This window comes from Pongo abelii, chromosome 20 (genome assembly GCF_028885655.2).
Source record: "Pongo abelii isolate AG06213 chromosome 20, NHGRI_mPonAbe1-v2.0_pri, whole genome shotgun sequence".
NCBI lineage: Eukaryota > Metazoa > Chordata > Mammalia > Primates > Hominidae > Pongo > Pongo abelii.
The window spans coordinates 44,415,028-44,441,122 of NC_072005.2; the positions used below are offsets into that span (position 1 = coordinate 44,415,028).

Sequence of the window (26,095 nt, forward strand, 5' to 3'; positions counted from 1 at the left end):
TCCCGACACTTTGGGCGGCTAGGGCAGGAGCATTGCTTGAGCCCAGGGATTCAAGATCAGCCTGAGCAACATAAGGAGACCCCTGTCTTTACAAATATAAATGTTTTTAATTAGCTGGGCATGGTGGTGCATACCTGTGGTCCCAGCTACCTGGGAGGCTGGGGTGGGAGGATCACTTGAGTCCCAGAGGTTGAGCCTGCAATGAGCTGTGATCACACCACTGCACTCCAGCCTGGGCAATAGAGTGAGATCCTGTCTCAATAAAAACAAAAATAAAAAGAATTTAATAAAATAAAATATACAGCCAATGAGTTCTAACAAATGCACAGAGCTGTGTGACCTAGGGTGTGGAATATATCCATCACTCCAGAAAGTTGCTTTAGACATGCAAACATTTAAACTTAGTTTGAGTCATGCTAATAACCGGTTTTACAGCATTTTTATCCAATTAATAATATAGAGGGTTTAATTTGTCACTTCATGGTTTGTCCTGAAGCTTGCTAACTCATTACATCAGAAAGCCAACCCAGCTAATTTGAAAGTGGATGAGTCAGTGACTGGTGAATAAGTAAACACAAGAGTGAATAAAGAATAGACGGATGAATGAAAATGTAAAGAAATCAGCCGGGGGCAGTGGCTCACGCCTGTAATCCCAGCACTTTGGGAGGCCAAGGTGGGCGGATCACGGGTCAAGAGATGGAGACCATCCTGGCCAACATGGTGAAACTCTGTTTCTACTAAAAATACAAAACTTAGCTGGGCATGGTGGCACATTTCTGTAGCCCCAGCTACTCAGGAGGCTGAGGCAGGAGAATCACTTGAACTCATGAGGCGGAGGTTGCAGTGGGCTGAGATCGTACCACTGCACTCCAGCCTGGCGACAGAGCAAGACTCCGTCTCAAAAAAAGAAAAAGAAAGAAAGAAAGAAAAAAAAAGAAAGAAATCAATGAATGGGCCAGGCACGGTGGCCCACGCCGGTAATCCCAGCACTTTGGGAGGCGGAGGCAGGCGCACCACCTGAGGTCAGGAGTTCAAGACCAGCCTGGCCAACATGGCAAAACCCTGTCTCTACTAAAAATACAAAAATTAGCCGGGCGTGGTGGCGAGTGCCTGTAATTCCAGCTACTCAGGAGGCTGAGGTAGGAGACTTGCTTGAACTGGGGAGATGGAGCTTGCAGTGACCTGAGACAGCACCATTGCACTCCAGCCTGGGTGACAAGAGCAAAACTCTGTCTCAAAAAAATAAATAAATAAAAATAAAAACAAGAAATCAATGAATGATGAAATCAGCAAAAGAGTGATTTGATGAAAGCATGGTTGGGTGGACAGATGGAGACAAGAAAATATAAATGAATGGATAACTTTCCAGCTTGAGTTGGAAAGGGGTTGGAAAAAAATAGATAATGAAGAGATGAATGGATAATTGGATAGAAAGAGATGGAAAAGTGATGAATTGATGAATGGAGGGATGAATGGGCATATGGAGGACAAATGGATGAGTGTGATGGAAAGCAGAGAATTACATGGACAAATGGAGGGATGAATAAATGAATGGATGGACGAAAGTTAGACTTTGTAAGGATGGCTGAATGACTAGACAGATAGACTGGTATATGGTTAGATGTTTGGATGGATGGAGAAGATGATGGATGGTCAGATGCATGGGTGATGGATAAAAGGTTGAATGAAAGAATGGATGGATAAACAGCTGGATAGAGCTAGATAGACGGGTGAGTAGATGAATAATTGCATGTTTGGATGAATGGGTGAACATATGGTTGATTGGATGTTTGGAGAGATTGACGATGAGATGATGGGTGCAGAGGTAAATGGATGGGTAGATGGATAAAGGGTTGGATGAAAGGATGGTTGAACAATCAGCTCAATGGATGGATTGATGAGGTCTAGATGGTTGGATGTTTGATTGATGGATGGTTGGATGGACTTTTGGTTGGATACATGGAGAGATTGATGGGTGTTGGGATACATGAGTGGAGAGATGGATGCATGGATGGATGGAACGAAAGGCTGTATAGCGGTTAAGTGTGCAGATCCTTGGGAGCCAGACCAGCTGGATTTGAATCCTCCTGCCATTTATGCACTCACTGTGTAATTTGAGCAATTTGTTTTATTTTCCTTTGTTTCCTCATCTGTTACAGAGGGATGATAATAATTGTTTCTACCTCTTGGGGTTGCTGTGAGAAGTGAATGAGCCCTAAATCAGTGCTTGGGGCATAACCAGATTTATGATGACGGGAGGATGGATGGTCAGATGACTGGATGGATGAAGGATAGATGAAGTGCATGACTGAACCAAGGAAGGGAAGAGTAGCGGGGGAGCAGATGGAGACACACACTCATGAGACACCCTCAGACATTTTATTAGGGGCTTAGAAAGGAGTCCTAGGGGATCATTCTGTTTTCCCATGAGTTATGGCCCCAGGAATAGATTAGATCTGGACATAGGACAAGGTGACATCACCCTGGATTTCCACCGTGTCCACCCTCTGGAAGGCCGAGAGGCGATGGGTGAAGTCAAAGAGGTGCTGGCCATTGGCGAAAACCTTGAAGCGATCCAAGCCACAGCGAATGGACAGCTGCAGGGAGAGGGGCAGGCATGAGGCCAGGGCCAGGACTGAGGCCCTGGAAGGAAGTGGGAAAAGAGAGCTCAGACTCACATCAAAGAACTGTCCGGGACCAAATGGGTTGTGGGTGATCTTCTTCTCCTCGGATCCCCACGAGCCATTCAGAAGGCTGTTCCGGACCACGGTACCGTTGCTCATGCGGGGATTAATGTGCAGAGCTATGTCCCCTGAGGAGCCCACCTTGAAGTTGATGGCAAAGCTGGGGACAGAGAGGGAGGGGGGAGTCAGATGGAGTCCAATGGGAATGGGCCTGTGGGCTGGACCTCTGAATCCCTAAAGGAGGAGGGGACAGAGGGTCTAGACTGTTGGGTCCAAGGGAGGAGGGAGCTGGGGGTTCCCACCTAGTCTACGTTATACCTCTTGCCTGTGGGGGGCACATAGCCCTTGATGATGATGGTTCTTCGAGCTGTGAGCCCTCCTTGCAGCCTCCCGAAATAGGGCACAGGCTGTGGGAAGAAAACGGGGGGTCCCATTCTCTCTCAGCTTAGCGGAGCCAGATGTGGGAAGAAATTTTATTTTTCTTTTCTTTCCTTTCTTTTTTTCTTGTAAGAGATGGGGTCTTACTCTGTCACCCAGGCTGGAGTCCAGTGGCATGATCAAGCCTCACTGCAGCCTCGAACTGCTGGGCTCAAGCAATCCTCCCATCTCAGCCTCCCAAAGTGCTGGGATTACAGGCATGAGCCACCATGCCCAGCCTTGTAGGAACAAAGGAACAAATTTTGTTTTTTTTTAGGCAGAGTCTCCCTCTGTCACCCAGGCTGGAGTGCAGTGGCACAATCTCAGCTCACTGCAACCTCTGCCTCCTAGGTTCAAGTGATTCTCCTGCCTCAGCCTCCCTAGTAGCTGGGATTACAGGTGTGCGCCACCACACCTGGCTAACTTTTGTCATTTTAGTAGAGACAGGGATTCGTCATGTTGACCAGGCTGATCTGGAACTCCTGACCTCAAGTGATCCACCTGCCTTGGCCTCCCAAAGGGCTGGGATTATAGGCATGAGCCACCGTGTCCGGCCAAGAACAAATTTTCTTTTTCTTTCTTTCTTTCTTTTTTTTTTTTTTTTTGAGACGGAGTCTCGCTCTGTCACCAGGCTGGAGCGCTGTGGCGCAATCCCGGCTCACTGCAACCTCTGACTCCCTGGTTCAAGCAATTCTCCTGCCTCAGCTTCCTGAGTAGCTGGGATTACAGGCGCGCGCCACCATGCCCGGCTAATTTTTGTATTTTTAGCAGAGACAGAGTTTCACTATGCTGGCCAGGATAGTCTCGATCTCCTGACTTTGTGATCTGTCCACCTTGGCATCCCAAAGTGCTGGGATTACAGGCGTGAGCCACCACGTCCAGCCCAAGAACAAATTTTCTGAGAGGCCCCACTCCTCCTGGAAAACATCCCCAACTCCTTCTGCTCCCTAAACCTGACCACGAACTCTATCTACCCTCCCCCTACCTCCCACCCCAAACACCCTCAGCCCACTCTGTTTCTGGCTGTCTGAGGTTCCCCGGGGATCCGTGCCCCCTCCCCACCATCCATCTCTGTTTCCCCCAAGCCATACCGGGTTGAAGGTTGGGGGTCCTTCCATGGTCTGTGAAGTGAGGAAGAAGCGATATTATTCTCCAAGAGTCGACAGATATCTATGACACACCCGTTAGACTCCGGCGTTTCTCTAGGTGCTGGGTTAGTACACCTGGGGCTGCAACCCCTCTTAGCTCCCCCTACCCCAATTGTCACCATTCCCGCTCCCCACCCGGGGGCCTCCCAGCCCTCCCACTCACGGGCAGGCTGTTCAGCTGTTGATGGCAATGTCCGGGACCCTGAACGATGGACGGAAGGCAGGAAGGGTGAGAGGGGCTGAGGGACCCCCACTAGGGGGGAAGACCCTCACCCATCAGCAAGTACTTACAGGGTAAGGTGGCATCATTGGGGGTCCCTGTGGGCACAGAAAGAGAAAGCAGTTATGAGAGGGTCCCCAGATTTGGGACTGAAAGATGTCGAGGGTGCCTGCCCTGGGGTGGCCCACCACCACCACCACTGTGCCAGGGAACTCTGGCATCAAAGGGTGGCACCCCAATCACAGATTCACGGAGAGGGGCACCCCATGTTCAGGGATCGCTGATGCCCAGTGAGTCACCCCAAAGCTTTAGGACAATGCTTGGTCCATTTCGTTCTCTGTGCCCTTCCTCGTGCTGTCTTCCCGCTGTCCCGGGGCCCTCACTCACGGAACTTGATCTCGGTTTCTGCCTCTGTCTCTGTGTCTCTGTCTCTCTGTCTGTCTTGGCCACACCTCAGCGCAGGGGCTTCCTTCTGCCAAACACCTTTATTTATTTTATTTTATTTTATTTATTTATTTGAGATGGAATTTCGCTCTTGTTGCCCAGGCTGGAGTGCAGTGGCACGATCTCTGCTCACCTCAACCTCTGCCTCCCGGGTTCAAGCGATTCTCCTGCCTCAGCCAGCCGAGTAGCTGGGATTACAGGCGTGCGCCACCACGCCCGGCTAATTTTGTATTTTTAGTAGAGACGGGGTTTCTCCAAGTTGGTCAGGCTGGTCTCAAACTCCCGACCTCAGGTTGATCCGCTTGCCTCAGCCTCCCAAGTCTAACACCTTTAACTTTTACTCTCTCTCTTCTCTGTTACCTTCTCTTTTCTCCTCCTTGTAATTAACTCCTTTCTGCCTTGACTTCTACTCTCAGCCAGCTACTCCAAAGGCCTTTTAAAAGTAGCTTTATATAGCTGGGCGTGCTGGCAGGTGCCTGTAATCACAGCTACTTGGGAGGCTGAGGAATTGCTTAAACCTGGGAGGTGGAGGGTGCAGTGAGCTGGGATCACGCCACTGCACTCCAACCTGGGCCACAGAGCGAGACTCCATCTAAAACAAACAAACAAACAAACAAAAAAAACATAGCTTTATAAGCCGGGTGCTGTAGCTCACGCCTGTAATCTCAGGACTTTGGGAGGCTGAGGTGGGTGGATCACCTGAGGTCAGGAGTTCAAGACCAGCCTGGACAACATAGGAAAATTCCTCCCCTCTGTCTTTACAAAAAATTTAAAAATTAGCTGGGGCTGGTGGTGCGTGCCTGTAGTCCCAGCTACTCAGGAGGCTGAGGTAGGAGGATCACTTGAACCCAGGAAGTCAAGAATACAGTAAGCTGTGATTGCACCGCCACACTCCAGCCTGGGTGACAGAGCCAGACCCTGCCTCAAAAAAAAAAAAAAATAATAATAATAAAATTAAATAAAATTGATAAACTCAATTTAATTGTATGTTATTTATTTTTAATGATTGTGTTAAGCAACCTCTAGGGAATTCGTTCACTATCATGTGTTCTTTGCCTTTCCTTATCCTCACTTCCTGACTCACCTTACACACTTCCTCCTACTCCAGGAAGCACTGCCTTCCCGACCCATGACTAGTCAAGCCCTTCCTTTAGGCTCCCAAACCTTCTGCATACTCCATATCCCAGCCCCGACCCCTCTGCCTGTGCCCTGCCTATCACAGCCCTGACCATTTCTGGGCTGTCACTCTCTGATGCCATGTCTGTGAGCCCAGTGAGGTCAAGGCCCAGAGATATCTCAGTCATTCCTGTCTCCAGCACTGCCTAGCCCAGGGCCTGACCCCTCTGCCTGCCTCCACCCACCCCCTATCCTGGCCCTGATCCCTCTGCCGGGGCCCAAACCCAACTGCAACCCTTCAGCCTGGGCCTCCCCATTCTGGCCCTGATCCCTTGCAGTGATAGGTCTGTCTTCCCAATGGGCTCCCTTGATCATCACTGGGCTCTTGGCATCACTCAGCAGAGGGAGACGCTTGGGAAATAAATGAATGTGGAACGCGGCTGGGCACCATGGCTTACACCTGTAATCCCAGCACTCTGGGAGACTGTAGCCAGCGGATCACTTGGGGCCAGGAGCTCAAGACCAGCCTGGCCAACATGGTGAAACCCCGTCTCTACTAAAAATACAAAAATTAGCCAGATGTGATGGTGGGTGTCTGTAATCCCAGCTACTTGGGAGGCTGAGGCAGGAGAATCGCTTAAAACTGGGAGGCGGAGGTTGCAGTGGGCCAGAATCACGCCACTGTACTCCAGCCTGGGCGACAGAGCAAGACTCCATCTCAACAAGAAAAAATAGGCCAGCTGCAGTGGCTCACACCTGTAATCCCAGCACTTTGGGAAGTCGAGGCGGGTGGATCATGAGGTCAGGAGATCGAGACCATCCTGGCTAACACAGTGAAACCCTGTTTCTACTAAAAATACAAAAAAATTAGCCGGGCATGGTGGCGGGCGCCTGTAGTCCCAGCTACTTGGGAGGCTGAGGCAGGAGAATGGTATGAACCCGGGAGGCGAAGCTTGCAGTGAGCTGAGATTGTGCCACTGCACTCCAGCCTGGGCGACAGAGCGAGACTCCGTCTCAGAAAAAAAAAAGAAAAAAAAAATGAATGAGGAACTGAATTTAGAAAGGAAGGATGCAAGAAGGGATGGGACCCCTCACACCTGGGGCCGGGGGTGCTGGCCTCCGATGAAGTTGATTGATTGAAGTTGCAGATCCCCATCCACTTGCAGGTGGGTGACCATCTGAAGGGGAAGCCGGTGCCCGTACTCATAGAAGGGATTTCCATTTACCACCACCTGGAGGGCAAAGATTGGAGGTCAGGAGTCAGCACCCATGATCCTGGGAAGGTAGAAACAGGAAGCAAGGGCAGGGCGCTGTGGCTCACACCTCTAATCCCAGCACTTTGGGAGGCTGAGGTGGGTGGATCATTTGAGATCAGGAGTTCGAGACCAGCTTGGCCAACATAGTGAAACCCCATCTCTACTAAAAATACAAAAATTAGCCAGGCATGGTGGCGGGCGCCTGTAATCCCAGATACTAGGGAGGCTGAGGCAGGAGAATTGCCTGAACCTGGGAGGTAGAGGTTGCAGTGAGCGGAGATCACACTGCTGTACTCCAGCCTGGGCGACAGAGCAAGACTCTGTCTCAAAAAAAAAAAAAAAAAGCAAGGAACAGGGATCTTTTTCATTGGGAGTCGATAGTCTTGGGGATGAGCTGGGACAGCCTCAGCATCAGGAACCTTGGAGTCCACAGCTCAGAGGTCAAGCTAAGGTCAAAAGTCAGCTCACTGGCCGGGCGCAGTGGCTCATGCCTGTAATCCCAGCACTTTAGGAGGCCAAGGTGGGGGGATCATTTGAGATCAAGAGTTCAAGACCAGCTTGAGCAACATAGCAAGACCCCGTCTTTACAAAAATATACAAAAATTAGCCAGGAGTGGTGGTGTGCACCTAGAATCCCAGCTATTCCGGAGGCTGATGTGAGAGGATCACCTGAGCCCGGGAAAGTTGAGGCCATAGTTAGATGTTTGCATCACTGCACTCCAGCCTGGGCAACAGAGTGAGACCCAGTCTCAAGAGGAAAAAAAAAAGTACATGTTTTGCAAAAAACACAAAGTGGTAGGAGGAAATACACACGAAATGTATTACAAGGCTCTCAACAGTAGGGTAATGGGACTAAGGAAAAGCGCTAAAAGAGGATTTTTAAAAATAGGCAGGAAAGAAGGAAAAGAAAAGAAAGAAGTTGACATAAAAAGTGGGGATGGAAAAGGAAATAAATGAAGGAGGGAAGGAGAAAGAAGGAAGAGAGGAGGGAAGGGGGGAAAGAAGGAGGGAAGGAAAGAGGAGAGAACGGAGAAAGAGGAAGGAAAAAGAGGAAAAAGAAGGAAGGGGCTGGGCGTGGTGGCTCACATCTGTAATTCCAGCACTTTGGGAGGCCGAGGAGGGCAGACCACCTGAGGTCGGGAGTTCAAGGCCAGCCTGGGCAACATGGTGAAACCCCATCTCTACTCAAAATACAAAAAGTAGCTGAGCGTGGTGGCATGCACCTGTAATCCCAGCTACTCAGGAGGCTGAGGCAGGAGAATCTCTTGAACCCAGGAGGCAGAGGTTGCAGTAAGCCGAGATCGTGCCACTGCACTCCAGCCTGGGCAACAGAGTGAGACTCCATCTCAAAAAAAAAAAAAAAAAAAGAGAAAGAAAGAAAAGGAAGGAAGGAGGGAAGCAAAGAAGGAGCCGAGATGGTGCCACTGCACTCCAGCTCAGGAAACAAGAGAGAAAGCATGCAGACCTTGTAGTGCTCAGCCAGGACTATGAAGACCAGCTCGAAGGCGGCGCCCTTTTTGAAGGGCATGTTCCTCTTCCTCTCCTCGCTGCCCCACTTCCCACCCTGCAACGTGTTGAAGACCACCTTGTCCCAGCCGTCAAACCGTGGATTGAAGTGGAAGGCGATGTCTGAGCCCGGATCCTGCCCAACCACAAAGTTCACGAAGAACCTGGCAGGACACAAAGGGCTCATTCCCCTGGTGCCACCTCCCGGTGCCTGGGGGCCTCCTCCAGGAAGCCCTCTCCCCGCTGCCCTGTCCTGGGGCTCCCTGGCCTGGACCTCAGCACGAGCTCTGAGGGGCAACCTTGGCACTGTGGGCCACGGCGTGGAGAGGACCTGAGTTCTAAGCGGGGCAGATTCCCACCACCACACCTTCGCTCACAGCCTTTCCTTCTTTTTTTTTTTTTTGAGATGGAGTCTTGCTCTGTCGCCCAGGCTGGAGTTGGAGTGTCGCGATCTCAGCTCACTGCAACCTCCGCCTCCTGGATTCCAGTGATTCTCCTGCCTCAGCCTTCCGAGTAGCTGGGATTAAAGGCACGCACCACCACGTCTGGCTAATTTTTGTATTTTTAGTAGAGACAGGGTTTCACCATGTTGGCCAGGCTGATCTCAAACTCCTGACCTCAGGTGATCCACCTGCCTCGGCTTCCCAAAGTGCTGGGATTACAAGTGTGAGCCACCGTGCCTGACCTTTTTTTTCTTGAGACAGGCTCTTGCGTTCTCACCCTGTCCCCCAGGCTGGAGTGCAGTGGCCACGATGGTGGCTCACTGCAGCCTCAACCTCCTGGGTCAACTGATTCTCCTGCCTCAACCTCCCTAGTAGCTGGGACTACAGGCGCATGCCACTATGCCTGGCTTTTTTTTTTTTTTTTTGGTAGCGATGGGGTCTCACTATGTTGCCCAGGCTGGTCTCAAACTCCCGGGCTCAAGCAATCCTACCACCTCAGCCTCCCAGAGTGCTGGGATTACAGGTGTGAATTGCTGTACCCAGCCCACCTTGCCTTCTTAGACCACCTCCTCCAGCCTCTTCCCAACTTCCAGTTATGACTGCTATAAGTCTGCCACGGGCCAGGCCCTGTCCTATGCACTTTGGGTTTCCCTGCTCCCCTCCTGGCCCTGAAGATCGTTTCCCTCATGCAGCCAGAGGGCCCCTGTGTACACCCATGATGCATCACATTCCGCACCCCTGGGCACACCAGCATCCTTGAAATTACTCCCCAGGACAGGCCTGTCTCAGGGCCTTTGCATTGGCTGTTCCCTCTGCCTGGAAGGCCCTTCCCTCAGCTGTCCCTGGGGATCCCTCTCTCCGTTCCTTCTGTTCTTTGCTGATATGTTCCCTTCCCAGGCAGGCCTTCTCTGGCCACCTTTTTAATTTTTTTGAGACAGTCTCCCTTTGTCACGTAGGCTGGAGTGCAGTGATGCGATCTCAGCTCACTGCAACCTCTGCCTTCAGGATTCAAGTGATTCTCCCACATCAGGCTCCCAAGTAGCTGGGATTACAGGTACCTGTCACCATGCCTGGCTAATTTTGTATTTTCAGCAGAGATGAGATTTTGCCTTTTTTTTTTTTTTTGAGACGGAGTCTCGCTCTGTCGCCCAGGCTGGAGTGCAGTGGCGCAATCTTGGCTCACTGCAAGCTCCGCCTCCCGGGTTCACGCCATTCTCCTGTCTCAGCCTCCCGAGTAGCTGGGACTAGAGGCGCCTGCCACCATGCCCGGCTAATTTTTTTATATTTTTAGTAGAGACAGGGTTTCACTGTGTTAGCCAGGATGGTCTCGATCTCCTGACCTCGTGATCTGCCCGCCTCTGCCTCCAAAGTGCTGGGATTACAGGCGTGAGCCACCGCGCCCGGCCAGATGAGATTTTGCCATTCTGGCCAGGCTAGTCTCGAACTCCTGACCTCAGGTGATCTACCTGGCTTAGCCACCCAAAGTGCTAGGATTACAGGTGTGAGCCACCATGCCCAGCCAGGCCACCTTATTTAAGGGGACAATTTAAAGGGAACCTCTGTCCGCACATACACTCCCCATCTCCCTTCCCTCCTCATTTTCTTCATAGCACTTAATATCATCTGACATCTTACATATTTGACTTTTTTTTTTTTTTTTTTTGAGACAGAGTCTCACTCTTGTTGCCCAGGCTGGAGTGCAGTGGCACGATCTCGGCTCACCGAAACCTCCACCTCCCAGGTTCAAGTGATTCTCCGGCCTCAGCCTCCTGAGTAGCTGGGATTACAGGCATGCACCACCACGCCCTGGTAATTTTGTATTTTTAGTAGAGACAGAGTTTCTCCATTTTCGTCAGGCTGGCTCGGACTCCCGATCTCAGGTGATCCGCCTGCCTAGGCCTCCCAAAGTGCTGGGATTACAGGCCTGAGCCACCGCGCCCGGCCTGGACTTATTTTTTATGTTTCCCCTACTAGGACGTCAGCTCCACGAGGGCAGGGGTCTCTGTCCTGTTCACTCCTCCATCCCTAGTGCCAGGACACACAGTGGGCACTCAATGAAGAAGTAAACAATAAGTAAATAAACAACAGGCTGGGCAGAGTGGCTCACACCAGTGCCTGATCCTCCCAGCACTTTAGGAGGCTGAGGCTAGAGGATCGCTTGAGCCCAGGAGTTCAAGACCAGCCTGGGCAACATAACAAGACTTTGTCTCTACAAAACATAATAATAATAAATAAAAATTAAAAATTAAATTAGTTGGGCATGGTGGCACATGCCTGTAGTCCCAACTGCTTAGAAAGATGAGGTAGGAGGATCACTTGAGCCCAGGAGTTGGAGGCCGAAGTGAGCTATAATATTGTGCCACTGCACTCCAGCTTGGGCAACAGAGCAAGACCCTATCTCTAAGGAAAAAAAGTCCTATGAGGCCAATTATTATCAACGTGTTAAGGCCCTTTTTAAAAAGCTAAGACTGGGCCAGGTGCAATGGCTCACGCCTGTAATCCCAGCACTTTGGGAGGCCAAGATGGGCGGATCACTTGAGGTCAGGAGTTTGAGACCAGCCTGACCAACATGGTGAAACCCCATCTCTACTAAAAATACAAAAATTAGCCAGTGTGCTGGCACATGCCTGTAATCCCAGCTACTCAAGAGGCTGAGGCAGGAGAATTGCTTGAACCTGGGAGACAGAGGCTGCAGTGAGCCAAGATCATGCCATTGTACTCCAGCCTGGGCGACAAGAGCAAAACTCCATCTCAAAAAACACAAAACAAAACAGAACAAAACAAACAAAAAAAAAAACAGAAAAGAAAATAAAATGAAGCACAGAGAGGTATAGTCACTTTCAACCTTTCACCAACACAGAGCTGGGGAGTAGCAGAGCTGGGATTTTAACTCGGGGACCCGGCTCTGAGCCTGTGATCTGAATTCCTGCCATTGCACCCATCAGCTTCAGTCTAATGTCCAACTCAGGGGCTGCCTCTCAAGGTGAGCCCTCCCTGAACCTTCTGGCCCGCACGTCCCCACCCCTGATCTGCCCCAGATTCGTCTCTGGCTATTGGGTGCGGCAGAAAAAGGGTCCCCTCTCCACCAGGGTGGGGTAAGGGCAGAAAGCCCCCAACAGCCGGGCCAGAGCACCCTGTTGGAAGTCCCCTGCCAGCCTGGCCTGGCTTGGGGAGGGTCTTACCGCTTCATGTGCTCGCTGGCAACTCCTTGGATGTAAACAGACATTCCCACGTTGAGCCCGCCCGGGATGGGCTGGTAGTAAGGCAGCGTCTGGAGAAGAGGCCTGGTGAGGGGCCTCACAAGCCATCTGTCTGTTGCAGCCTTTACCCCTCCCAGAAAAGTCCCCCAGTCCCTTAAGCAGGGGAGAGGAAACCATGGGGGAGGACCAGGTTGAAGATGACGAGGGCCAACAGTTAGACGTGGACACAGACAGCCTGAGGTCAGGGTAAGAGTAAATCGAGGGTCGGTGTCAGCTTTGGGTAAATCAGACCACAGAGTCAGATGGGGCCCCCCAGGATCAGAGTGGGGAAAATTGGTGTGAGGGCTTATGGACGGAGCTGCGGGCGGGGCGGGGCCTGAGCCGGCATCTCACCGGGTTGTAGGTGGGCTGGTAGCCCGGTGCGGGGACATAGGCCATCTCTCGAGGCTGCGCTAGTGGCTGGTCCTGTGAGAAGAGCTGCAGGAGTGGAAGATGGTGGCGGATGGCAGGCGGTGGTGGCTCTTATACCCAGGGTAAGGGAGTGGCTGGAAGGGGAGGGTCCACAGGGCTCCTCTTCTGGGACTCTCAGGCTGTCGGCTTCTCCTAGAGCGCACCCTAGTCTCCCTTCCCTTGCCAGCTTCCCTGGTGACCGGCCAGGACCCAAATCACCCGGATCCCCTCCCCTAGGCCCTCCTGCAAAGAGGAAGTGCTCATGAACTTCGGCCCTGCCAGGGCCTTATCAGAGCCCATAAAACCCTGCCCAGACTTCTGTTGGCAGAGGGAGGGTGAGACCAGGCAGGGCAGGGCAGGGCTGCAGGAGTGACCCAGGACAGGTGGGCAGCGGAGGAGGAGAACACGGAAGAACTGCAAATTCCTGCCTCTCCCAGCAACTGTAAAGGGACCTACATTGATTGTGTGCCCACCACGCGTCTTTACCACGTACATTGTATTGTAGAGAGAGTGGTTTAGATTACTTGTGTGTGGAGCCAGAGGTTCTGGGTTCAAATCCTGCCTTTGCCACTTCTCAGCTGTCTGATCATGGGTCAGTGCCTTACCCTCAATTTGCCCATGTGCTCATCTGTAAAATGGGGATATAGTAGTATCGGCTGGGTGCAGTGGCTCATGCCTGTAATCCCAGCACTTTGGTTGGCCGAGGTGGGTGGATCATCTGAGGGCAGGAGTTCGAGACCAGTCTGGCAAAATCCCAGTCTCTACTAAAAATACAAAAATTAGCCAGGCATGGTGGCAGGTGCCTATAATCCCAGCTACTTGGAGGCTGAGGCAGGAGAATCACTTGAACCTGAGTGGTGGAGAGTGCAGAGAGCCGAGGTCACGCCACTGCACTCCAGCCTGGATGACAGAGGGAGACTCTGTTTCAAAAAAAAAAAAAAAAAAAATTCATAAGAGAGGAAACAACTATTGAATAGCTATCAAAATATTTTAAAAATGAATTTGTGATCCAGTAATGCCTGTATGTTATTAATCTGCCAAATAAGATCTAGCTGTGGGTCCAACAGCTACTCAGAAAAAAAAAAAAGAGTAGTATCAACCTTGGGCTGGGTGTGGTGGCTCATACCTACAATCCCAGCAATTTGGGAAGCTGAAGCAGGAGGACTGCTTGAGTCCAGGAGTTCAAGACCAGCCTGGGCAACATAGTGAGACCCCATCTCTACAAAAGTAAAATAAAAATTAGCTGGGCATGGTAGCACACATTTGTATTCGTAGCTACTCGGAGGCTGAGGCAGGAGGATCGCTTGAACCCAGGAGTTCAAGGTTACAGCGAGCTATGATCATGCCACTGCACTCCAGCCTGGGTGACAAAGACCCTGTCTCTAAAAATAACAACAATAATAGTCATAATAATAATCATAATAGTATCAACTTCATAGGGTCCTTGATCATTAAGATAATAAATGCTCAGAACAGGACATGGCATGTAGAAGTCATTAACTTAATGCTTGGTCTCTTGCAGTTATTCCAAAGATAAATCCGGAAGATTGGGATGATATATGGATAAAAAAACCCAACGTTTTTGTTGGTTTTGTTTGTTCATTTTTGAGACAGAGTCTTGCTCTATCACCCAGGCTGCAGTGCAGTGGCACCATCTCAGCTCACTGCAACCTCCACCTCCCAGGTTCAAGGGATTCTCCTGCCTCAGCCTTCTGAATAGCTGGGATTACAGGCGTGCCCGACGCCCGGCTAATTTTTGTATTTTTAGTAGAGACCAGGTTTTGCCATGTTGGCCAGGCTGGTCTCAAACTCCTGACCTCAAGTGATCCGCCTGCCTCAACCTCCCAAAGTGCTGGAATTATAGGCATGAGCCACTGCACCCAGCCAGAAACCCCAAAGTTCTTTTTTGTTTTATTTTTTGATTTTTTGAGACAGAGTCTCGCTCTGTCGCCCAGGCTGGAGTGCAATGGTGCGATCTCAGCTCACTGCAACCTCGTCTCCCGGGTTCAAGGATTCTCCTGCCTCAGCCTCCCGAGTAGCTGGGACTAGAGGCACCTGCCACCACACCCGGCTAATTTTTGTATTTTTAGTAGAGATGGGGTTTCACCACATTGACTAGACTGGTCGCGAACTTCTGAGCTCAGGCGATCCCCCTGCCTTAGCCTCCCAAAGTGCTGGGATTACAGGTGTGAGCCACTGTGCCCAGCACACCAAAGTTTTAAAGAAATGAGGCTCAAGATTTGGTAACAAGGGAATCCCAGCTAGACGCCAGCACCAGATCACATGTACTGTGCAATGAAGGTGCCAGGCAGGGCGCGAACTCCACCCTCAACCCCAGGGCAGGCAGGGAGACGGGGAAGCCTTGCAATCCAGAGGGAGCCCAGCGACTTTTGCTCACTCCCTCCGTCCCTGGCTTCCTTGTGCCCCTCACCTGCCCGCTGCCAGTCTGAATGGCCATCACCTCCATGCCACCCATTCCCATGCATCCAACCTCTGGCCCCAGCCTTCAGGACTGCGGTCTCTGGAGCCCCCAGGTGCATCCCAGCCCCTCCCACCTCTCCTCTTTCCAAGAAGGGCACCAGGTTCTTTACTTTGCTTTATTGTTTGTGGGGTGAAGATAAGGCCTTGGGCTTGAGAAACGCATTGTCATAAAGTTATAAACTGGGAGACTGGGTGAGAAGGCATAGAGACGACCGTCATCGCCCATCCTCCCTTTCTGCGGATGAGGCGGGACAAGGCCAGGCCCCTGGCTGGGTCTGGGACGCGAGGGCTCTCAGAGCTTGGAGAAGGTGACGCTTTTCAGTTCCTTGTTTTCAGTCGCGGCCTGGACCGACTTCATGAGGTCCTGGGTCTGCAGCATGCTCATGTTCCAGGACGCCTGGTACCCAGGGTGTTGGGAAAGAACGAGGAGAGAGATTAGCAGGGGCCAATCAGGATAAAGCATGCGAGCACCCTGCACCTTGGTTGGTCGCCTGGGGTTAGAGGAGGGCTGTGATTGGTCGGAGCGTGCGCCTTACCACGTAGTTGAGGCTCTCGGCCACCGAATGGTCGCGGGAATAGAGCAGGTTGACCTTGGTGCTCTGCACCGCCACGGGGCTCTTGCTGGAAATCTCGGCCGCCAGCGCTAAGGCAGCATCGAGCATGACCTCCTTGTCTGGGAACACCCGGCTGCAGCGAAAGAGATCAGGGACCGGGTGGGCTGGGAAGGGCTCTCTCCTCCAACCTCCCGCAGATGAAGAAGTGGCCACTCACAGAGGAAGGCCCAAGACCCCAGAGAAACAGCCCAATCAGAGCAGGGGGCTGACCCCACAATAAAGAAATGACCTCACCAAGAAAGGATGCCCCTTGGAATTCTAGAGAAAGGAGACAAGGGGACCGGCAGAGGCCTCCAACACTCCAGGCCTGGCTGCCCCCAGCACTGACCTACCACGGCCACGGCCCTACCTGACCAGCCCGCTGCCCAGGGCCTCATCAGCCATCATCTTGCGGGCGGTGAAGGCCAGCTCGTTGACCAGGCTGCAAGGGGAAGCGTGCATCAGGAGGCGGCTGCCACCCCGGGGCTGGGAGATGCTCTGGGGTCCCCCGCCCACACCCCCACACCCCCTGCACCCACCTCTGGTTCCCGATGACCTTGGGCAGGCGCTGCAGTGTTCCTACATCGGCAGCCAAACCCACGTCCACCTCCTGGGGGAGGAATCGAGTCACTGTTTGGTTTCTGCCCAATACTGTGCCCCTCGCAACGTCAATGGCCATGAAATTTCATGTTTACTGGAGAGTCCCACCCCACCTTCACCCCAGTGACTTCCTCCAAAGTCCCATTCCATTGCCCAGGCAGCTTCTTGACTCAGGCAAGTTCCTTCAACCTAGAATAGAGCCCACCTTCCCACTCATGTGCCCTCCCATTCCTTCAGGGCAGCTCCATCATGAGAGAGGCACCCTCCTCACCCTACCTGAGACCCCTTTACTGCATCCCCCGGCTCCATCCTGCCTCCCACCCTCACCAGCATGGCCCCAGGAGCAATCTCTGCCTCTGGCACCTGCCAGCCTCAACCCCACCCCATACTTTACCCACTCACAACTTCACCTCTTGACTTCCTCTATGGGCAAGTCTACTTTGTCAGGTTCAACTCCAGCTCTTCCATGAAGCCCTCGAGCCTCACTCCAGGCCCCCCAACCCCACCCCACTGCCCAGCTCTAAGCAGGAGCTCGGGAGGATGACTCACCTTCACCTGGAAGAAAGCATCCTGGGCACAGTACCGGATGTCACAGGCGGTGACGAGGTCCACACCTAGGAGGTAGAGGCCAAGGACACTGAATGACCACCAGAACCAACCCCGCTTCCCGGGACGTGGGGCTGCCTCTTGGGACACAGTCTGGCCCATGACAGAGCTGAGGCTGCATGCCAGTGGCCGCAGCATCAGGGCAGCAGCCTGACCTGGGGAGCACCCGAGCAGGAATACAGCCGCAGACTCACCTCCGCCAATGCAGCCCCCGTGGACGGCAGCAATCACGGGCTTGGGGCACTGAGAGGGAACAGGAAGAGTGGGGTCAAGGCTGGCCCAGGGGAGGCGGGTATGGAGAAGGATGCCCTCCAGCCCCCTAGAGTCACCTTCTCGATGACATTGAAGGTCTCCTGGTATCGAGTGATGATGTCACGGAGGTACCAGCTGATCCGGGCCACATCATCTCCTTTGGGCTGCAGGATGTCCGAAGCCATGTCCATCAGGTCAACACCTGGTGAAAAGGCGTGACGGAGCTCACCCAGGCCCCCAGGCCCCACCCATTGTCCCAAGCAGGTGTGAGAACCCAGGCGCTGCGGGTTCAAACCCCCAAACCACCAAGGCGGAAAAAACAACTCACACAAGACTTGGTGAAGGATTGCATGTTGGGTGGGAAGGAAATAAAAGCTGGTATTTGTGGAGTCATTACTCACTGAATCCTCACAACAACCCTACCAGCTAGATCCTATTACTATTTGTGTTACCAATGGGTAAACTAAGGCACAGAGAGGTTAAGCACTTGCCCAAGGAATCACACTGGCTGGTGAGTAGTGAGTAGTGAACTATTTCAATTAACTCATTAATGTTTTTAGAGACAGGGTCTCACTCTGTTATACCAGCTAGAGTGCAGTGGCACAATCATGGCTCACTGCAGCCTTGAACTCTCAGGTTCAAGCAATCCTTCCACCTCAGCCTTCTGAGTGGCTGGGACTGTGCCCAGGCTGCTCTTGAACTCCTGGGCTCAAGCGATCCTCCCGCCTCGGCATCCCAAAGCACTGGGATTACAGGTGTGAGCCACCATGCTGCATCAGAAGTGGGATTTTAAAATCTGGAACCATGCAGCTGGCTCCAGAGGCCATGCTTTTCCCCAAGATGCCAGACAGCCCGGGACTCAAGGTCTGCAGCGTGAGCAATGCAGTTAATGGTGGTGATGCTTCCTGAGATGAGAAACATCTCACGATGCAGCAATTTCCGTGGCTCCAACTTCAAGATGATCCCAAATCTGACCTCTCCTCCATCAGTTGTTCTCCATGAGCCCACCCTGCTCTCCCTGTTTCCACCTGTGTCCCCAGTCTGTTCCCTACACGCAGCCAGGGGGAGCCAGTGGACACCTTCTTGGGTCAGACCCTCTTTTTTTTTATTTTTATTTTTTTTTATTTGAGACAGAGTCTTGCTCTTGTCGCCCAGGCTGGAGTGCAGTGGCAGGATCTCGGCTCAATGCAACCTCTACCTCCCGGTTCAAGCGATTCTCCCACCTCAGCCTCCCAAGTAGCTGGGATTACAGGCGCCCGCCACAACGCCCGGCTAATTTTTCTACTTTTAGTAGAGACGGGGTTTTGCCATGTTGGCCAGGCTAGTCTCAAACTCTTGACCTTGTGATCCACCTGCCTCGGCCTCCCAAAGTGCTGGGATACAGGCGTGAGCCACCGTGCCTGGCCCAGACCCTTTTTTCCCTCCTGTCGCTCTTAGAACAAAATGGAACGTCCTTGTCATCACTACCCTGCATGAACACTGTTCCCAACCTGTTACTTTGGGCACACTGGCCTCCAACTCTGTGTGTGTGTGTGTGTGGGTGTGCACACGCACACTTGGACAGGGCTGCTGCAGTGGTACAGAACCTTCTCACTGAGAAGGTGACCTTGAGTAAAGACCCAGAGGAGGAGAGGGAGGGAGCCAAGGACCTTTGGGCTGACAACCATCCCTCCCTCTGCAACAGCCACAGACTGACTCCTTCACTTCCTTCAACTATAGCTCAAAGGTCACCTCCTAGAGAGACCCTCCCTGGCCAACCTGGCTCGACAGTGGCCCCATCCCCCGCATCCTGACCCCGCCTTACCTCCGGGCTGCATGGCTGCTATCCTATGATTATGTCCTTATCTGCTTGAGGGTCTGACTCCCTTTCTAGAATGTGAGCTCTGAGAACGCAGGAGTTCTTGTCTTTCTGTCCACTGCTGCATCCCCTGTGCCTAGCACAGGGCTTGGCGCACACAAGCTGCTCAATAAGTGATCAATACAGACAACAGTCCCCGTCCTCAGGGGGAGGTAAACAAATGAATAAAAAAGTATATTTTGGGGCTGGGCGTAGTGGCTCACGCCTGCAATCCCAGCACTTTGGAAGGCAGAGGCAGGAGGATCCCTCGAGGCTAGGATTTTGAGAACAGCCTGGGCAACATTGCAAGACCTCTTCTCTACAAACAATGAAAAAATTAGCTCCACATGAGGCTGGGCGTGGTCGCCTGTAACCCCAGCACTTTCGGAGGCTGAGGTGGGCGGATCGTTTGAGCCCAGGAGTTGGAGGCTGCGGTCAGCTATGATCGTGCCACTGCACTCCAGCCTGGGCGACGGAGCGAGACCCTCACTCAAAATTAAAAAAGAGAAAGAAAAGAAAATGGAAGGACAGAGAGGTGAAAAGACAAGTGGAGATAGGATCCAGAGGACTGCCTGAGGCCAAAGTCCCCCTTACTTTTAACCAGCATGCCAGCTACTGAGATGACAGACATTTAGCAGCTAAGAGCAAGGACTCTATAGCCAGGCAGCATGAGTTCCAAAATCCCAGCTCTGCCACTTACAAGCTGTGAGAATTGGGTAAGTTTCCTGCTGTCTCTGGATCTGTTTCATCTTTAAATGGGGCTTATAGCAGAACCTGTCTTGTGGACTGTGATTAGAATTCATTAATATGTTTAAAGTGCTTAGAAAGGTGCATGACACACCATGAGTGCTACATAATTGTGGCCAACTTTTTCTTTCTCTAATTAGTAGTTCTACTCTATCACTGGGTCACGGCATGACCCGCAGTTTCTTCTTTCTGGCCTTTGGGGTCTTGCTGCTGAAAATAAGATGAGATGGCCACATTCAGCTGGGAGCTGAAAGATGAGGACCTGGGCCCGGCACAGCCACAAAAGAGCCCCATCTTTCTGTTCTCAGACATGAGCTCTATGAGAGCAAGGGGTCAGGAATGGGGGCTGCCTCCCGTTTCCACATCTCCAGCACCCAGGAGGGGGCTCTGGCACTGTACTGTGTCACTGAATGCTTGTCAAATGAATGAACAAATGAACAAGAGGAGGAAGAGAGGGAGATGAAGAAAGAAAGCAGGAGGCTGGGTGCGGTGGCTCATGCCTGTGATCCCAGCACTTTGGGAGGCTGAGGCGGGAGGATCGCTTTAGATCACGGGTTCGAGACCAGACTGGGCAACACAGCAAGCCCTGCCTCTACAAAAAATGAAAAAACTAGCTGTGCATGGTGGTGCACACCTCTGGTCCCAGCTACTTGAGGGGCTGAAGTGGGAGGATGGCTTGAGCCCAGGAGGGCGAGGCTGCAGTGATCTGCGATTGCTCCACTGCATTCCAGCCTGGGTGACAGGGAGATCCTGTTTCAAAAAAGAAAGAATGAAAGAAAGAAAGAGACAGAGAGAGAGAGAGGGAGGGAGGGTGGGAGGGAAGCAACGAAGGAAGGAAGGGAGGAAGGGAGGATGAGAGGGAGGAGAGGGAGGAGAGGGAGGAGAGGGAGGGGAGGGAGAAAGGAGGGGAAGGGGAGGGAAAGAAAGAAAGGGACCTGGGAAGATGTTAATGGACAAAACAGAAAGAAATAGTTTACTGTCTGTCTTCCCCACTGAGTTGGGAACGCCATGACGACAGGGTCTGGGACTGTCTTAGTCACGACTGGGTTCCAAGCACTAGGCTCTGGGCCCTGTGCAGAAATCAGTGTATGAAATATTTTGCTTCTGGTTTAGTCCTAAAGGGCCAACCCTCCCACGGACAACTACATACTCTGGCTGGACAAGAAACAAACCATTATCTGAAGGCACTGGGCAGATTCTGGAGGGAGTGACCACTTAGGAGAGTGGCAGAACACTCTCTTGGTGTTTTTGAAAATGGTTTTGAAAGCTTTCAGCCTGATAGCAGACTGAAATTGTGCTTGAAGAGTCACAGGATAGAGTCCAAGGTGACCATAGCTGCCGGGAAGTGAGGGGGCATATTCCAAAGAGGGGAGAGCCAGAGCACGGAGTCCCGAATTCTGTGTATCAACTCTGCCCTAATCTCTTGCTGGGAGATTTATGTTTTTGTTGTTGTTGTTCTTTTTGTTTTGAGATGGGCTCTTGCTCTGTCACCCAGGCTGGAATGCGGTGGCATGATCACAGCTCACTGCAGTTTTGACCTCCTTGGTTCAAGCCATCCTCCCACCTGAGCCTCCAGAGTAGCTGGGAGTGTGGTCATGCATCACACCCAGCTAATTTTGGTTTGAGACGAGGTCTCAGTTTGTTACCCTGGCTGAAGAATTAGTTTTTAAATCTTTTGCTGGGGGTGCACGTATGGTCTGTAAATCAGCAAGAAGCCAGGCACAGTGGCTCACATTTGTAGTCCCAGCACATTTGGGAGGCCGAGGCAGGAGGATCACTTGAGTTCAAGAGTTGAAGACCAGACTGGGCAACGTAGCAAATAAAAACAGAAAAACCAAAAAAACTAATTCCAACTAAGCTACCAAAACAGGAAACTCAACACTCTTTGGAATTATATGATAGAATCCAGAGTATCCACATCTTATTCCTATATCCCAATATCCAGGAAACAATCCAAACTAACTCAAAATACAAAGAAACAGGAAAGTAAAGCCATTTTCTTTTTTTTTTGAGACAAAGTCTCGCTCTTGTCACCAAGGCTGGAGTGCAATGGCATCATCTAGGCTCACTGCAACCTCCACCTCCTGGGTTCAAGCGATTCTCCTGCCTCAGCCTCTCCAGTAGCTGGGATTACAGGCGCGCACCACCACGCCAGGGTAATTTTTGTATTTTTAGTACAGACGGGGTTTCACCATGCTGGCCAGGCTAATCTTGAACTCCTGACCTCAAGTGATTCACCCGCCTCAGCTTCCCAAAGTGCTGGGATTACAGGCCTGAGCCACCGAGCCCGGCCTGCCATTTTCAAGAGAAAAGATCGTAAGGAGTCTGACCCCAAGATGACCCAGATGTTGAGATTTGAAGACAAGAATTTTTTCTTTTTTAGACGGAGTCTCGCTGTGTTGCCCAGGCTGGAGTGCAGTGGCGCCATCTCGGCTTACTGCAACCTCCGCCTCCCAGGCTCATGCCATTCTCCTGCCTCAGCCTCCCGAGTAGCTGGGTAGTCACTACTACAGCTACTCGGCTAATTTTTTTATTTTTTATCTTTAGTTGAGATGGGGTTTCACCGTGTTATCCAGGATGGTCTCGATCTCCTGACCTCAAGATCTGCCCACCTCGACCTCCCAAAATGCTGGGATTACAGGCGTGAGCCACCACACCCGGCCAGAAGACAAGGATTTTAAATCAGTCATTATAACTATGCTCAATGGCAGGAAGAAAAACATGCATGACAAAAAATATATAACTGACCAGGCACAGTACCTTAAGCCTGTAATCCCAGCACTTTGGGAGGACGAGGTGGGCAGATCACTGGTGGCCAGGAGTTCAAGACCCGCCTGGCCAAAATGGTGAGACCCCCGTCTCTACTACAAATATAAAAATTAGCCGGGCATGGTGTCAGGTGCCTGTAATCCCAGCTACTCGGGAGGCTGAGGCAGGACAATGGCTTGAAACTAGGAGGCGGAGGCTGCAGTGAGCCGAGATTGTGCCACTGCACTCCAGCCTTGTCAACAGAGTGAGACACCTTCTCAAAAAAAAAAAAAAAAAATTAAGCACACCTGGTGGCGGGCACCTGTAATCTCAGCTACGCAGGAGGCTTAGGCAGGAGAATTGCTGGAACCCAGGAGGCAGATGTTGCAATGAGCTGAAATTGCATCACTGCACTCTAGCCTGGGTGACAAAGAAAGATTCTGTCTCAAAATAAATAAATAAATACATAAAATAAAATATGAACCAAATGGAAACTAGAGAATTGAAAACTACAATATCTGAAATTTAAAATCAGTGAGTGGTAGCTGGGCACCGTGGCTCATGCCTGTCATCCTAGCACTTTGGGAGGCCTAGGCGGGTGGATGACCTGAGGTCAGGAGTTTAAGACCAGCCTGGCCAACACGGTAAAACCATCTCTACTAGAAACACAAAAAATTAGCCGGGCATGGTGGCGGGCGCCTGTAATCCCAGCTACTCGGGTGGCTGAGGCAGGAGAATCACTTGAACCCAGGAAGCAGAGGTTGCAGTCAGCTGAGATTGCGCCATTGCAACAAAAGCAAAACTCCGTCTCAAACAAAACAAAACAAAACAAAACAAAAAATATCACTGGATGGGCTTTACAGGAGGATAGAGATAACGAAAGAGTCAGTAATTGTGATTAGTGGAAATTCTCCAATCTGTAGAACAGGTCAGTGGGTCAATCCAAAGATCCAACTGACCAGTAATTGGAAATCAATTAGTGAGTTGAATAGTTGCACGAAAGCATATTATTATATTATATGCTGACACAGCTATAGGCTGAGAGGTTAAGCATGTTGTTCACGGCCACAGATCCAGGATGGAAACCCAGACTTCAGAGCCTATGATCCCGTCGTGTTCTGTTGGACTAATTTTCGTATTTGAATGTTTTAACGTAGGCCTTTAAAAAAAAAATGATAGGGCTGGCCATGGTGGCACCTGCCTGTAATCCCCCCAGTTTGGGAGTCCGAGGTGGGAGGATTGCTTGAGCTCAGGTATTTGAGGTTACAGTGATTTATGATTAGGCAACTGCACTCCAGCCTGGGTGACAGAGAAATATCTTGTCTCCAAAAAAAAAAAAAAAAACAGATAAAAGTGTAACTTAGGGGCCTGGAGACCATCCTGGCCAACATGGTGAAACCCTGTCTCTACTAAAAATAACAAAAATTAGCTGGGCGTGGTGGCCCACGCCTGTAGTCCCAGACAGGAGAATTGCTTGAACCCGGGAGGCGAAGGTTGCAGTGAGCTGAGATTGCGCTACTGCACTCCAGTCTGGCAACAGAGCAAGACCCCGTCTCAAAAAAAAAAAAAAAAAAAAAAAAAGGGTGTAAGTTAGAAGCTGCTTAAAGCCCTAATTCAGAAGCACTGCTCCACTGTCTATTGCCAGGAGCTAGGAAGGCTGGCAGGGTGTGTGAAGAGCGTCTGGTACCTGCAGTGAACATTTTTCCTGCACCAGAGATCACCACCGCCCGACAGTCAGCGTCTCTCGAAATCTTGTTGAAGCACTCTACCATCTCTCTGTGAAGCAACGAGTGAAGGGCTACAAATGGGGCGGGAATACCGTGCCCTCATGGCCATCTCCTCACAACGTTCCACTTTCACCCAGTCCCGCAGCCCCGCCTCCCCCCGCAGGCAGGCCTCCAGGATCTGCAGGTCAGACCTCCAGAAGACCTTGTTCATGGCATTCCTCTTGTTGGGCCGGTTGAGCTGAACATGGAGAACATGTTTCTGCGCAGACGTCACACGAAGGGACTCATAGCTGTGGTCTGGGGCTTCACCGAGGGCTACTCCGGAAGCCTCCTCTTGTGCAGGGGAGCCAGTGAGGCGAAGGCTAATACTGAGTCCCGGGTAGTTGGAGGCTGTGAGTCCTGGGGAGAGAGGAAGAGCCTTTGATGACCCCAGACTGCAAGACACAGGCCTATCGAATTAGGGAGTCCTTCAAAAGGGAGCACACGAACCCCTGAATTTAGGGGACTCGGGCCCTTCGTGACCCCGGATAGGCCCCCGGTCCTACATCTGCTATAACAGCACGAGAGCGCGACGCACCCCCATAAGTCAAGAGGTGACTCACGCCGGGTCAGTAGGTCGCGGAGTCTGCGAGAAGCCACTATCCCCGCCGCCATCGCCGCAGCCTTCGTCTACTGTGTTGGGACGGAGTAACCTGCCCGTTAGCGGAGGGGGCGGGCACAAAAGGCCGCCATGTTGAGCGAGGGCACCGATGCCGCAACTTGACAGGCAATGACGCCGTTCTCTCCGCCATCTTTACTAAGGGCAGCCGAGTTCCGGTTGCCTTACATAGTGACAGCCAGGCTCAGAAATGGACCCTTTGTCCCAGTGGGAACCTGGCCAAAGAAAATAGCTCCTGCAATAGCGTGAACCTGGGAGGCGGAGCTTGCAGTGAGCCGAGATCGCGCCATTGCTCTCCAGCCTGGGCGACCGAGCGAGCTCCGTCTTAAAAAAAAAAAAAAAGAAAAAACGAAGAAAATAGCTCCCGCTAAAGTTCATCACACAGCTGTGTGATAATGGTGGAATAATTGGCGACAGCTGAAATGTCCAAGGACATAATGGCAGCAGAGTTTGTAATCATGCATGTATATATCACGTTAACTAAAAATGAAACTGGCAGTACTGTGAGTTTACCCACGTAAAGGAATGAGTACAGATGGGCCAACATTAAGCGCTGACTGTATAATATGAACTCCCACCAGGAGGTCGTACTATTTCCCCTATATGCAGAGGAAACTGGCCCAGGCCCGGGAAGACACTAGGTTCAAGGTCGCTGGGCTTCAGAAGGGCTAAAGCAGGATTACCTGGCTCCAGAGTTCATGTTCTTAGCCCGGCGCGGTAGCTCACGCCTGTAATACAAGCACTTTAAGAGGCCGAGGCAGGCGGATCACCTGAGGTCAGGAGTTCAAGACCAGCCTGGTCAACATGGCGCAACCCCGTCTCTACTAAAAATACAAAAGTTAGCTGGGTGCGGTGTCGGGCACCTGTAATCCCAGCGGGAGGCTGAGGCGGGAAAATGGCTTGAGCCCGGGAGGCGGAGGTTGCAATGAGGAGAGATTGCGCCACTGCACTCTAGCCTGGGC

The 26,095-nt window shown here is 51.7% G+C and overlaps 2 protein-coding genes across 2 annotated transcripts; both read right to left on the reverse strand.

Annotated features, from left to right (window-relative positions):
* Positions 1–2,375: 2,375 nt before the first annotated feature.
* LGALS4 (galectin 4) lies at positions 2,376–13,731 on the reverse strand. The gene is made up of 10 exons (XM_024238240.3): positions 12,828–13,731; positions 12,417–12,505; positions 8,751–8,955; positions 7,127–7,261; positions 4,541–4,567; positions 4,413–4,451; positions 4,193–4,222; positions 3,003–3,091; positions 2,679–2,844; positions 2,376–2,597 (listed from the first exon to the last, which is right to left on the reverse strand). The coding sequence occupies exons 1-10, from the start codon at positions 12,870–12,872 to the stop codon at positions 2,451–2,453; spliced, it is 972 nt and encodes a 323-aa protein (XP_024094008.1). The 5' UTR covers positions 12,873–13,731; the 3' UTR covers positions 2,376–2,450.
* A 1,736-nt stretch (positions 13,732–15,467) lies between these two features.
* ECH1 (enoyl-CoA hydratase 1) lies at positions 15,468–25,142 on the reverse strand. Its single transcript, NM_001131175.1, is given in 10 exon segments — positions 15,468–15,762; positions 15,902–16,052; positions 16,329–16,400; positions 16,498–16,568; positions 17,108–17,172; positions 17,359–17,407; positions 17,494–17,618; positions 24,436–24,524; positions 24,667–24,874; positions 25,078–25,142. Coding segments are annotated over 10 exon segments (987 nt in total). The 5' UTR covers positions 25,130–25,142; the 3' UTR covers positions 15,468–15,657.
* Positions 25,143–26,095: the final 953 nt, after the last annotated feature.

Coding starts and splice junctions, on each gene's coding strand:
- LGALS4 (XM_024238240.3), bottom strand. CDS start 12,872: ATGGCCTATGTCCCCGCACCGGGCTACCAGCCCACCTACAACCCG. Junction 3,092..4,192: donor GACCCCCAACCTTCAACCCG/GTATGGCTTGGG, acceptor TTCTTCCCACAG/CCTGTGCCCTATTTCGGGAG. Junction 2,845..3,002: donor GTGCCCCCCACAGGCAAGAG/GTATAACGTAGA, acceptor CTCTGTCCCCAG/CTTTGCCATCAACTTCAAGG.